Here is a 14,139-nt window from a genome sequence, read left to right on the forward strand (position 1 = left end):
CAAAATTTGCATTGGAGGAGCTCATCAAAGTTTTCAGCACTAAATATAAGCACTCCAAGGTGAAACTTCTAATCTAACTTTATAATTTGAAGTTCAACCCAAAAGAAGTTCTCATAAGTCACTTGAACAAGTATAAGGGTATTAAACAACAATTGGTTGTTCTAAAAAGAACACTTGATGAATATGAGGCCAACGCTATTTTATTTGCAAGCTATGATGTTGATGGTTATTAAATTTTAGTCAAAACATGGTCTATTTTGGAAGATTCAAAGCTACATAACATTGAAGCATGAGAGAGAGAGAGAGAGAGAGAGAGAGAGAGAGAGAGAGAGAGAGAGAGAGAGAGAGAGAGAGAGAGAGAGAGAGAGAGAGAGAGCACAAAAGTAAATCCACTGGGAGCACCTCAACCACTACTTTTGACAATGCCTTCATTACTACAAGAAACTCAAGGCTCAAATGCAATTGTTGTGGATTAACTAATCATGAAGTAAAGGATTTTAGAAACAAGGGTAAGCATCAATGCACAATCTATAGATGCTTTGGTCATTTTGAGACAGAGTGCTATTCCAACCAAGCAAACTATGCAAAGAAGTCACCTCAAAATCATAATGTATCTAAATCCAATGAATCCAATAATGTATCTCTATCCAATGGACATCTATTCTAAATACTACAATTGTAATGTATACTTTGGCACCAACGGTGTCGCCACAAGGGGACAACTTCCCAAATCAATCCAAAACTATTTGCTTATATCTTGATTATGTCACACCACATGCTTATGAGTATGATAGGGGATGGGGGGAGGGAGGAAATCTTACTTTGTAATCGCATCCCTAATGATAGTGGTGATTGGTAATGATCGACCACATATCAAGGGGGCATTTGTTAGCATATTTGATGCATATGGGAAATAGGTCTAAGAGATGTGGTTGGATAATGATGGATGAGGTGGCAATCAAAGAGGTCACATACAAATGGATGGAATGCATCCCATAGGCAAAGAGAAGGAAGAGCGTGCAAGTCAAAAATCTTTAAATTCATATATTTGCTCAAGTATAAATCAATCATCTTCTTGCATCCATTCTTATTTTATGAATGGCTCTCTCTCATATCCTCCATAATTTCTTCATTGTTAGGGAAGTCTGGATAGCAATTGGACTTATAATGCAACTAGTAGTGACTAAGAAAGAGCATACAACTCCAATGACCGAACAATGTTAGAGAACCAAAAGTGTTAAATACATAGATGCATCCTAAACCAAGAGTTAACCAAGTATATAAGCTAAATGTGCATAAGAGATCTCCAAGCAACAATGAAATCTATCAAGCTACATCAATGAGTTATCCCCAAGAATAAATACATCATCCCAACATTAAAACTTTAGTGAACAAGCATATGTCAAGCATAAATGTTCAAATGGATGTTGCCCCAAACAATGAACAAAAGGTTAGTCCAGAAATGATAGTGAATGGGTAATCATCTTTTCCTCGAATAGTGTCCAAGATAGAGATCAAAGTGTCAGTAAGTACTAAATGTTTGAGCAATGATTAGGAGGAGTGTTGAAAGCAAGTGGCTAATACAAACAATGCAGGACATGCCCCCACAAATGCACCGCAAATTGCAAGTTGTTGTCCTAGGGCTCTACCTATTGCTCATGACCTCAAAGTTCACTAAGAGTTGAACAAATATCCTCTTGGAGCTAAGGAAGAAGTTAGAGAAGGTAGGGAAATGATATTTACTTCAGTTGGTTGAAGATGTGAGCTATCATGGACTCATTCCCGAAATGAAGTGGAATGTCTAAGGCTCCTCAAATGCCCGCTTTGATACCCATTGAAATGATGAGTAGAGGTGAGTGAGAAAAGAGCACAAGTGGAAGCAAGAGCAATGGCTATGGATGTTTGAACTCAAGATAATACCGGTGTGTGGGAATCACAATGTTTGTCCCTTTATTATTCTATCATAGTAAAGAATAAAGAATAAATATAAAAGTGATGGGTGGCTGCCACTAGTAGTGTACATGTGTGTGGGCACTGAGTACAAGGTAAACATAGGTAGCTAGACACATACGGCCTTTAACCCTCAACTAGCATGTGGTCACAACATTATGGCCAAGGAGAAGACCTTGATACATGATACAAATGTGTTGATAATGTGGTGAGAAACCCTCGTATAATAGCATCTTACCATGATCACTAACCATACTAGTGTTACTATTGTGAAGAAGTACTTGAGGGCATGTTTGATAGTATATTTTCCAACTGATGGGCATCCTTTCCATTGTTGACATTGCCACCACAATTGTGGTCATCATTGTTACATACTGTTATACATGTTGTGTCACTCATAAGAGAGCCATTTGTGGAGTTTGCACTATTAACAAAATGAGCTCACTCTAGAAACCCATTGCTAGCTTAATGTTGAAGAGTATTTTAGGGGGGAGGTCACTCATGAATTTGTAAGTCTATCATGTGGATTCAATAGAAGGCATTTTAAATTCCCTTCTTTAGACCTTTTTTACATCCAACATAGGGTATCATTTAATGGTCATACCTAGAGGTTCAATAGGAAAGAGGTGTATTTTATTTGTGATAAAATGAATAGAAAAGGTGTTTTTAAATTATTCCTTGATCAAACTTAATAGTGAACCCTTCGAGCAAAGCTTGAATGCCAATAGCACTTCTAGGTAAACCACTGAAATTATTATGCTAACAATGGAAACTAAGAGAAATCTTTTTTTTTTTCGAAGAACCTTTGATTTTTGTCCCTATGATTCCACTATCATTGCCTTTCAATTGTAATCACCACTATCCCATCACCCAAAATAATATCCAATTATTGATGCAAGGGTAAAGAGGAGGAGGGGTGGACATTCTAGAGTTGTTTCTACTACTCCTTCCTCCTCCTTTGATGCATTTGAGATAGAAGACAAAATAATAGTAAAAAAAGGGCGAGGGAGGAGATTGAGAGTCATTTACAGAAAAGTGGGTAGATATTGCATCAAGCCCTTTCTTGATGACTCATCATGTGGTGCACAACCTTACTTGTTTAAGAAGCTCCCCTCTTTGAGTACATTGATCTTTAGTCACATGCTTCCCAAAACACACTCAAACATAAATAAATAAATAAATAAATATATAGAGAGAATAGAGTGAATCCCTTAGAAATATTTCTAGTAGAAATTTATAAAGAGCATTTCATATATTCAGAAAATGTAAACTTGCTAAGGTATCAAGTTAGGTGTTTGACTTGGTAGATTTAAAATTAATAGATCATATAGATTAAAATGGTGGGCCACATTTGAAGTTATTGAGGAAGTCATGTGAAACATGTACAAATAAGAAAGGGTTTCACATTTCGAAGGTTTCATGTTTAATACGAGGGTTAACCAAATAAATATACCACAATGCTTCCTAATATATAGATTATGTAAAGTACACCAAGTGAACTAAGCCTTATGTTCTTGATCTTCATGCTTAAATATGAATTGCTTTATGCCATAACTTGTTTTTAGCATGAAGAGATGCCTTCACTTAAGGAATGACATTCTTTCATTTTTGTGTAATAATCTAAATTGGGTTAATGTTTCATTTTTGTCTCTTATATTAAACATTCATGATCATAGAAGGCTAGGGTAAAAAATAAGAGACCCCCATGATTTTTAGTTTGTAGATAGAGTGGAAAAATGTTTGGTTGATCAAAGGTGAAGAGCTTAGAAAATTGGGCAAATGTTGTGAGAAAATGTGATTTTAGAGTAGTTTTTGGGCAAATTTCATGTCAAAATATATAAAATTTTGGATGTGCATGGTACTTTTTGAGTTTTCAAGTCCAAAATTTTAGCTTGGTGATGAAGTAAACGTCCAAAAAATAGCATTTGGGCTAAAATTCGCCCCTAATTTTTACCCTGTAGAAGGCCATTCCTTTTTATTGAATGTGGTTGTTAGCCACAACATTGTAAATGAGTATTTGAATAACAATTGTGAAGAATCACCAGGAGCTTATAAATGCAAGTATTATGTATATTATGCACAACTAATTAAGTAATTTTGAGAATCATGGATGATGCAATAACAGAATCAAATCACACCACTAATATACTCAAGTTACATTAAGGACTACGGAATGATGACTTGGTAGAATTAAAGTAGAATAAGATGATAGATGAGACATGAAAGAAAACTTTAGTTCTTTAATTCAATATGGAAAACTGCCCTCATTATTTAATTATATGATAGTAACATGGCATGAACCACAATAGCATTGTAGATTTATGGGTGCATTCTTGTGAACTTCTTTACTTTTCATTAAAAATTGTACAACTCATTAATAAAAGAATCAAGGGCATCTAAAGTGGGCTTTCATGACATGACAACTTAAAATTTGCACTTATAAGAAAAGTTCAATGAATCACAAACCTACTCTCTTAGGAGTACTTCAAAAATTTATGGTTGAAGCACTATGCGTATCAATACTTGTGAATGTCAATGTCATAGGTGGTAGTTTGTGAAGTTGATTGGATTGCATTATAACTATAAAGACAATACTTGTGAATGTCAATGTCATAGGTGGTAGTTTGTGAAGTTGATTGGATTGCATTATAACTATAAAGAAAGAGTTGATCTCCAAGTAATGGTGAAGTCCTAAATTAATAATAAGATATGAAGTGCAAATGGAGTTTCAATGTGTAGATTTTGTCCTACTTGGAGATAGATTGCTGCAATCACAAAATAGGGCTACACATAAAGTTTGGAATCAGAATCATGGGTGGATGTGCCCTTGCAATGACATGATGGATAAGTCCAACTCTTAGCTCGTGAATCGAGTCACTTTTCTAGGAAAATTTGATTAAAAAGTCTCGTTAGACATGAAGTAGGACGAAAATGTAAGTGGGTTATGATTTAGAAAGAGAACTTTGGAATCTCAAAGCATAGATACATTCTTTTGGTTAACTTTTGACACATTGTTTAGAAAAAAAATGTCTTAGGCTTAGAATATGATGGAGGTCCTCAATATGAGCTAAAATTTATTATTTGGGAAGAAAAAAATGTATATAATGTCTTGTTGGTATAGTATTCACATAAAATTTTTGCAAGAATCGACACCAAAACTTCCCATCATAGGATGTGTTGAAAGTTTTTGGGATAACAAAACCTTGTGCCATAGGTTTACATCTTACAAGGTTAGTAGAAATTGAACAAGAGAGGAGTCTTTGAAAACGTTGTGTTTGACAAATCGAGGAGGGATTTTAGGTGAGTTAGGAATCGAAAAGTCAAAGTGTAAGAGGGCATGCTTGTAGCTAGGAAGGGGAGGGATGGAAAAGAGGAGTGACATAGTTTGTGTTTTATGAAACAACGAAAGCTATGATGCTTTGGTAATAGAGACATCACCAAAAAGTCATTCTACTAGGTAGGCCTAACTGTATAAGCAGGACATACAATTCGAGTGCTCTACTCTAAGTCATTGTACTAGGGAGGGGTAGTTGCATAGGCAAGACGACAATTACAAGGTTCTGGGTTATTTGACTAGGTAGATTAGGTGGGTAAAGGCAAGACAAAAGCACTGTGTATAGGCAAGACAAGAGTTACAAATGGAGGATGTGTGAAAGGTCAAGGTGGAGGTTGTGTGAAAGGGGTTCGAGGAGGTGAGGTGCACACAGCTAAAGGGGATTGGGACATTAGAAAGGGCAAGGAAAGGTGGAGGGGGAAGGAGTCGTTGTTTTACTTGGCGCATGTTCCTGGAAGGGCGCAACGGTTTTGACATTACAAGGATGGGTTGGGGGGCTTGGGGAGCGCAACTGGGCTTTTCTCTCTTCTTTTTCTTTTTTGGGTGCCGCGTAGAATCCGTCTTTGGGGGAACGCGGCTGGCTGGCGACGGGATTAAAAGCCACAGCACAAGCGCAACCTCATCATTCATTCATTCAATCGGAACTCCATCGAAAAATATCTCTCTCACACACACACACAGGCACAGAGAGAGAGAGAGTGAGTCTCTTCTTCTCAGGGCTCCTCACGTACTCTCTCTCTCGTCTCTTGTCCTTCTGAGGGCAGCTCCTCCCACAGGCACTGCATATTGCTGCTGCAGCTGCTGCTTCGTCTCCTTCTTCTTCGTGGACTGTGCTTGATCATCGAGGCGGCCGAGGCGAGAGAGAGAGAGAGAGAGAGAGAGAGAGAGAGAGAGAGATCAGCGGGACTGCCCGAGAGAGAGAGAGAGAGAGAGAGAGAGAGAGAGAGAGAGAGAGAGATATCAGCGGGACTGCCCGAGAGAGAGAGAGAGAGCATCTCTGATCATCTGTGGCTGATGGGCAACCATCTGTCGTGCGTCTCCGCTTCCTCCAGCTCCTACGACCATGCCGACGCTGCCCCCTGCACTACTCCTTCCGTTAAGAATCCGGTGATGTCCAAGGTGCTGCAGCCCGAGAGCGGGCTCGTCCTGGAGTTATACGAGCCCACGTCTGCAGCGGAGCTGATGCTGGAATACGGCCCTGGACACGTGGTCTGCGACTTCACCAGCCACGTGGCGGCGCTCTCAAGCTATCATCATCATAATCATGCGGCCAATGGCGACGATGATGATCATGGTCATCATCAGACACGGGATCAATTCCAGCAGCTGCAGCATCAGTACCTGCACGCCCGCCTGAGCCCCCTCTCGGCCGACCACCAGCTGGCCCTGGGCCACTGCTACCTTCTCATCCCCATCGCCAGGCTCTCCTCCCGCCTCTCCTTCCACGACCTCGCCGCTTACGCCCATGCCCTCTTTCCTTCTCTCTCTTCTTCTTCTTCTCCCCTCAAACACACCCACATATATGCCACTGCCCCCAAGCTGCCGGCCAAACCTTCCACCTCCCTCAGCCGAGTCGCCCCCCTCTCCTCCCCAATCATCTTCACTCGGAGCCCTTCCCTTAACATCGACCCCTCTTGCCAATATCACTCCTTCTCCATCGCTCCCCCTACCCCTTCTTCTTCGGTCGCTCTTCAGCTGCAGCAAGGCATGATCTGCAGAACCAAGTCTTGGAGCCCAAAGCTAGAGACCATCACGGAAATGCCTACCGTCTTCTAACAGCTGCAAACAATTGCAAAGAAAATCATCAACCCCCCGAAATCATGGTTTGCCACCATTACCAAGCTAGCTGGAACAACCATGGCTGTCTAAGCGAGGAACCTTGGACGTTCTCCACCATTTCCAAGCAAGCCTTGACCCTGGTTTTCCAAGCAAGGATTAATCTTGCGTCTCCGTCGACATTGCCAATTGGGCTACATCGACTCTGGTTTTCCAAGCAATGAACCTTGGTTCTCCACCATCTCCAAGCTAGGGACCATCGTTTTCCAAGCAAGGAACCTTGTGTTCTTCATCACTACCAAGCTTAGAACATGGCCTGCACTCGGCCACGACTAGTGTGCTTTGTGCTTTCTTAAAGACTGCAAGCGGCATCAAAGCACATTATCACACAAATCTGCAATAGTTGTTGCGCTTTCTCGATGGACATCCCAACATCAATTTTTTCAATTAGCGTGCCTTCTTAAACACTTAGAGCACTCTAATCACATTGGTTTTCTCTTCAGAAAAGTTTATTGATGATAATCAATTCAATGAATGAAATTCTTTCAATGCCAAACAACGCAAAATCATTTGTAGTTACTCATTTATGGTTGGGCATATGCTCTATCACAACCTTGCAACAACCTCAATCAAGTTCCCTAATGCTCCACATTACTCTTTCTTGGGTTTTGCATTTTCAACTTTGATAGTACACATAATAATTTTGAACTCATGCACACCTCTACTCTCTAAAATATGTTTATTAAATTGCAAGAGGGCATGGAAACTCACATGGTACTATCTAGTTTGTGAATTGTATTGGTCGTGCTTGAAAGAAGAGATTTGCAATGTACGTAGGGTGGGTTAACATGGTGAGTCACCCTTAAAACCAATCCATGCCTACTTTACTAGGCCCACATGTTCTACAAGTATATACCCTTATAGGCCGACCTTACATAGGTCGGCATACTCACAAGGTCTTGCTAGTTTACGACAATTCATTTATATATGATGGATTTAATATTAGAATATTGACGTGAGGTAGTTTTCATCAACAAGTGGTTGCCCACATGTGGATCTAATTAGAATATTCATTGTATAATAGACATGTTAAATAATGGTTGCCAACAATGCTCAGGGTCTACTTTTTATTTTTATTATTCACTTTTCTGCTAGACAAACTAATTTTATTGCCTTGTGTTTGCATGTTTCATTGTGATTCACCTAATATTCCAAGTAATTGGGTAGTGCTTACAATGAGATTTATATTAACTTATAGAGTTATAATGCTAATTGGTGGTTGTTGTTATGATGCAAGCAAGCCATTCATCTCAAACTAGCTTGTCCTATCTATTCATGGTTCTTTCAAACCTGTGCTTTCTTGCATCTTTTAGTCTAGCTTGCATTCTCTCATATATTTTCACTCTCATGATCGCAAAGTTGTTGTATATGCTTGCCTTGATCATGACCTCATATCACAATTCAAGATGACTAAGCCTCATCATTAATGCACCACTCTACGTGGAGTTGGGTTGGGAACATCTAAAATATGGCTTGCTTCCCACTGGGACTTGATTTGCAAAGTCCTTTGCATGCAATGTGAATCAATTTCATTAAACTCAACATTCTTCATGCCTAATTGAAGAAAAGACTCAAGATTATGCAAATCTATATTTTGTATCTACAATCTTCTATAATCAATCATCTATATCTATAACTCGATCTATAATCAATCACCTATATCTATAATCTATAATCTCCTATAATCTATCCTATATATTAAGGGGAGTTCCGAGGGGTGTACCATGTGGTGTGCATGGAGCCCCTCTTGCATTGCCCCTCAACACTACCATATTGTACATGCTCGCACTTGCATGTGCAAGCATCATGACCCTCTTGGTCAACAAAACCCTCCCTTCCCCTTAGGACCCGACTTCTATGCGCTGCCAATAGAAAAACACAAACTCCCCCACCCTCACTTCCCACATTAATGTCTATTGATTGGATTGCCTATATAGTACACACGTATATTTCTTCAAAATATTGCACTTTAACATGTTTTTTAATGTTTCGAACATCCCTCCTTTACTCTTGAAAGATGCACATAAGACATACTCTCTTTGTTTAGATATTCTAAATTAATTTCTCATATGTTACTTTTTTGTATTGTAACTTATCAATATTCATGAAACATTTAGTTAAATAGCACATAATAAATATAATGTGTTTCTATAGCTTTAGTTTGTACATGGAATGCTATATGACTAATATCCTTAACATTGCCCTCTCAACTACACACACAATCTCTCTCTCTCTCTCTCTCTCTCTCTCTCTCTCTAGGCTCGCCTAGAGAGAGAGAGAGAGTGTGTGTGTAGTTGAGAGGGCAATCTCAGAGATTGTGTGTGTAGTTGAGAGGGCAATCTCTCTCTCTCTTGTGTGTGTAGTTGAGAGGGCAATCTCTCTCTCTCTCTCTCTCTCTCTCTCTCTCTCTCTCTCTAGGCGAGCCTAGAGAGAGAGAGAGAGAGAGAGAGAGAGAGAGAGAGAGAGAGAGAGAGAGAGAGAGAGAGAGAGAGAGAGAGAGAGCACATCTTAGATTATGCTCAAATTGTGAGCATGTATCAAGGTACATTGAAAATAATCTTAATAAGAAAACATCTAATTCCATGAATATCAAACTAGAAAAACTCACACACCCACCCTTCCAACTTTGTGGAATATAGTAAATATCATACTCTTTTTTTGGTATGAGAGATATATGATATATCAGTCTATTGTATAATATGTGTGTGTGTGTGTATGTATGCATGCATGCATGTATGTATGTATGTATGTATGTCACACACACACACACACAAAACATAAATAATGTATGTACGATATACTGTGTGTGCGCATAATATATATGAGAGAGAGAGAGAGAGAGAGAGAGAGAGAGAGAGAGAGAGAGAGAGAGAGAGAGAGAGAGAGAGAGAGAGAGAGAGAATATAAAAAATTTGAAGACATAATAAAAGATGTTTAAAGCACTAGACTAAAAGAAGCGTGCAGTATTGGCCTAAAACTCGTGTGACACACCAAGAGCATATAAAGAAATTCTCAGCTCACAAAAAAGCTTTGGGATCTCTTACAATTGGTTTCTCTTTGACTCAAGAACCTATGAACCCTCTTTCGATTTGAAAAATGCCTTTGAATATCGATGTGAAGCATCGAAGAATACCATTTCTTTGAGAATAGGAGTGTGAAGCATCAAGATGTAAAGTGTTGAGAGAATCTAGGCATGGAGTTCCTAGTCTATAATCTATAATATATAATCTTTGAGGGGGTTGCCACATGGGAGCCATTTGAGGCTGTTAGGGTGTGTCTTGTGGCTACCCCCATAAAACTTTCAATATCAATGATAAAGAGGATGTACATAATCCATCCTCTAGATGCTGCCAATGCAATCACTATTCTCACGGTTGCCATTTTAGCAACAGGTTTGAATGTCTCCTCATAATCAAGACCACATTGTTGTGCATACCCTTTTACCACAAGTCTTGCCTTGTATCTTTCCAATGTACCATCTAATTTGCACATCACTTTGTATACCCATTTGCAACCAATAGCCATTTTTCCTTCACGAAAATCAACCAAATCCTAAGTGTCATTTTCAGCCAATGCTGAATATTCCTCATCCATTGCCTTACACCAATGATCATCCAAAATAGCTTCAGAAAACTTTGTGGGTTCCTTGAAGCTAGTGACTTTTTCCATATATGCATAGTGCCTCATTGTATAACCATTGTATGTAAGCCTATCCACAAGCTTCCTGACTCTTTCTGATCTCCTCAACTGAGATGCAGTATGAGGCTCTTCTCTCTCATGAGGTGGTATGTATCTATGTTTCACACTAGGAGTGTTTCACACTAGGAGTCACAACTGATGGAATACCAAACTCACTATCCAAGTTGTCAGTGCCATGTGAATCATAACCACAGGTGAGTGGCCCTATAACATCATCAAGTTTGCCTTTGCCTTTATCCACATTTCTCTCCCTCACTAACATGCCCGTGTCAATGGACAAAGATACTGAAGTCCTCAATCTACCTGTCCAAGGACTATGATGTAATAGCATCATTAGAAGGCCCAAAGATTTTTGTACTTTCATTTGTACCTCCATGTTCATAAGTCTCCTGATAACCATCATCATCATTCAGCAAGGTGATCTTCTTCTCATGATTTCAAGTCATCAAATACCACATCTCTTGAGACCAATGTCTCATGAGTAGAAGGATTGTATCATTTGTATGCTTTCCTATCTTGTGCATACTCAATAAAGATGGACTTTCTACTTTTGGATCAAGCTCTTCCTCTTTTCATTTGGAACATGTACATATGTCAAGCATCCAAAAACCTTAAGATGGCTAATGTCCAGCTTTATCCCATAAAGCATCTCATGAGTCACCTCATGTATACTTGTTGTTGGTGTACGATTCATGACATACACTGCAGTCATTATAGCCTCTAACCAATATGCATTTGGTAGGCTTTTCTCATTCAACATGGCTCTAGCTGATTCCATGATCGCCCTGTTTTTCCTTTCTTCCACACCATTTTTTTGTGGTATGTACCTGCATGTCAATTGCCTTTTAATCCCATGGCTTGCCAAGAAGTGATCAAAGTCTTTAGAAACATATTCTCCACCACTATCAGATCTCAAGCATAAGATGTAGCAAGCCAATTCTTTCTCCACATGTCTCTTGAAGTCCCCCAAGAGATGCATATAGTGAGGGTCCCCATAGATTAGAATGTACAAAAAGTAATGGTCTAGTAGTAATGCTTACATGCCTCATAAATGGAACCCTTGATTGCTTCCCAAATTGACAGGACTGACATACATGTCCCAACTCCACATGCTGAACTTAGGGAGTCCAAGTACAACTTGCTTATGCTGCATATTCTTCAGCTTTTGAACATTTACATGACCAATCCTTTTATGCCATATCTCAATGTCCCTTATTGCAGTATTGTCATGTGAGTACATAGCATCATTCAATGCTGAAATTTTCGTATCTAATGTAAACATCCTACCATTTATTTTGCCTTTAGCAATGAGTTTGCATCCTTGACCATACTCTTCAATGTAGCATCCATCTCTATTGAATCGAACTTGTAGATTCTACTCAGCCATTTGTCCCACAGAAAGCAAGTTTTTGGTTATGGAGGGTATATGTAACACATCATAGAGACTCTTTTTTCTATCACCATGCATCACTAAGGGAAACTTACCTATATGCATAATGTCATGCTGTGTATCATCCCCTGTGCAAGCATATCCATGAGCACCTTCTACCAAAGTGTTGAACCACTCTCCATGTGGAGTCATGTGGTTAGATGCCCCTGAGTCTTTATACCATACATCATCTACTTTGCCTTGTGTAGGCAACCCTTTCGTCACATGTTGCATAGCAAACAACCTGTCATCCTCTTGCATACCACTAGAAGAAGCATAATTACCATGTTTCTTCCCTCTTGATCTTTGATCATTCTGCTTCTTGTAGCAATCCTTAGCTACATGCCTATATTTGCCACAATAATGAAAATCCTTATTTGCATTTGATTGTTGTCCATGACTCATTTGAGGCTGCTACCAAGTGCCTCTTCCTCTAGCTGAATAACCCCCTTTTCCATGCGCATTTGAGGCACCTCTATTTGCTTAAGGTTGCCTATTTTGCCATCCAATAGCTTGTTGTCCACGGGCTGCATATGCATCTCCAGCACCTCTTCCTCTAAATTTTGATCTTTCTCTTCCACCTCTACCCATTTGATTGGAGTAGAAGACATTGACCTTGTTGTTTTTAGACCCACTGGAACTCGTATTGAGTCCAAGTTTCACTTCTTCATGCAGTAGAAGTGCCACAAGCTGATCAAAGTCACGCTGCTCCTAACGCACTAAAATGGAAATATCAAACTACTTATACTCTTGTCCAAGTCCATGGAGGGTAGTAGCCACCAAATCATCATCCTCAACTTTAGCTTCAATTGAACCTAGTTGTTTTGCAATGGATCTGATCTCACTGACATAGTCTTCAATAGACCTTCCATTCCTAGATATGTGACTGAATTTTTGCTTCAGTTGTATCTTTCTCGCATGAGTGACATGCCCAGAATTCTTCATCAATAAGTCCCAAGCAGCTTTTGGGGAAGTACAGTTTGCAATTTGCATAGCTTTTGTGTCTGACACACATAATGACAACCAATGCAAGACCTTGCTGGCCTTTTCCAACCAAGTCCTATGTGCCTTTAACTGATCCTATGTTGGAGGTCTATCCTCCAGTAGCTTGGGCTCATCTTCAAGACTTGTAACTAGGTCCCAATAGCCTCTTCGAATTAAGAAATTAGACATCTTGAATTTCCATAGAAAAAAATTGTTGTAGTCTAGCTTCTCACCAACTATTTGAGTGATAGTGTCCTTCTCTCTTGTGTTTGCCATTTCAAGGTCTCCAGCTTTGCAAAACCAGTAGATTTTAGTTCACACCAATATCATACACTTCCAAACATGTGGCAAAGCACCAATGTTTGTCTAGCTCTTTAGGAAACAATGCCACACATGCTTGCCACAAACTGTTAATAGTCAGCCCCACTGCAAAAACTGTAGTAAATTAGTTCAAAACTGAGCATTTAATGCTCACAACATTTCACCTTTACAAAACCAGTCAATTTCCCAAAATGCCAGTAGGCAAGGTACTTCAATACCCTATAATGCAACAAGTTTTTACTGTAAAACTTCCAACAATGACTACTATTGCATTCTCAGCCAATACATGGGCTCCTATTCCCATTCAACCGCAATTACAATGCATCAACAACTCTGCATTCCAATTTGATATGATGACTGCATAATATCCAATACATGTAGGAAATAGATACTCAATATTCCTTCAACTAACTGCTGAGAGACCTGCTGTACAAGGTAAACATGACCTGCAAAAATTATTTCCAGTGAAGCTTTTACATGCATCAACAATGGGCCTATAGTCAGTGCGCTTGCAGATATTACCTACTATGGTAGATTGGATTGTCTCCATTGACAAGCTTGGGATTTTGTGCAAGGGTTTGCAAGT

General features: G+C 39.3%; 1 protein-coding gene across 1 annotated transcript; it reads left to right on the forward strand.

The window, feature by feature from the left end:
- The first annotated feature begins 5,499 nt into the window (after positions 1-5,499).
- Positions 5,500-7,638, forward strand: LOC148009691 (uncharacterized). Its single transcript, XM_087673265.1, has one exon. It carries the CDS (start codon positions 6,299-6,301, stop codon positions 7,058-7,060), a length of 762 nt encoding a protein of 253 aa, XP_087529391.1. The 5' UTR covers positions 5,500-6,298; the 3' UTR covers positions 7,061-7,638.
- The last annotated feature ends 6,501 nt before the right edge of the window (positions 7,639-14,139 follow it).

This window comes from Lygodium microphyllum, chromosome 30 (genome assembly GCF_053477565.2).
Source record: "Lygodium microphyllum isolate KBCC chromosome 30, Lygodium_microphyllum_v1.1.10, whole genome shotgun sequence".
NCBI lineage: Eukaryota > Viridiplantae > Streptophyta > Polypodiopsida > Schizaeales > Lygodiaceae > Lygodium > Lygodium microphyllum.

What these genes read in the sequence shown, in the direction of transcription:
- LOC148009691 (XM_087673265.1), top strand. Translation starts at nt 6,299, where the DNA reads ATGGGCAACCATCTGTCGTGCGTCTCCGCTTCCTCCAGCTCCTACGAC.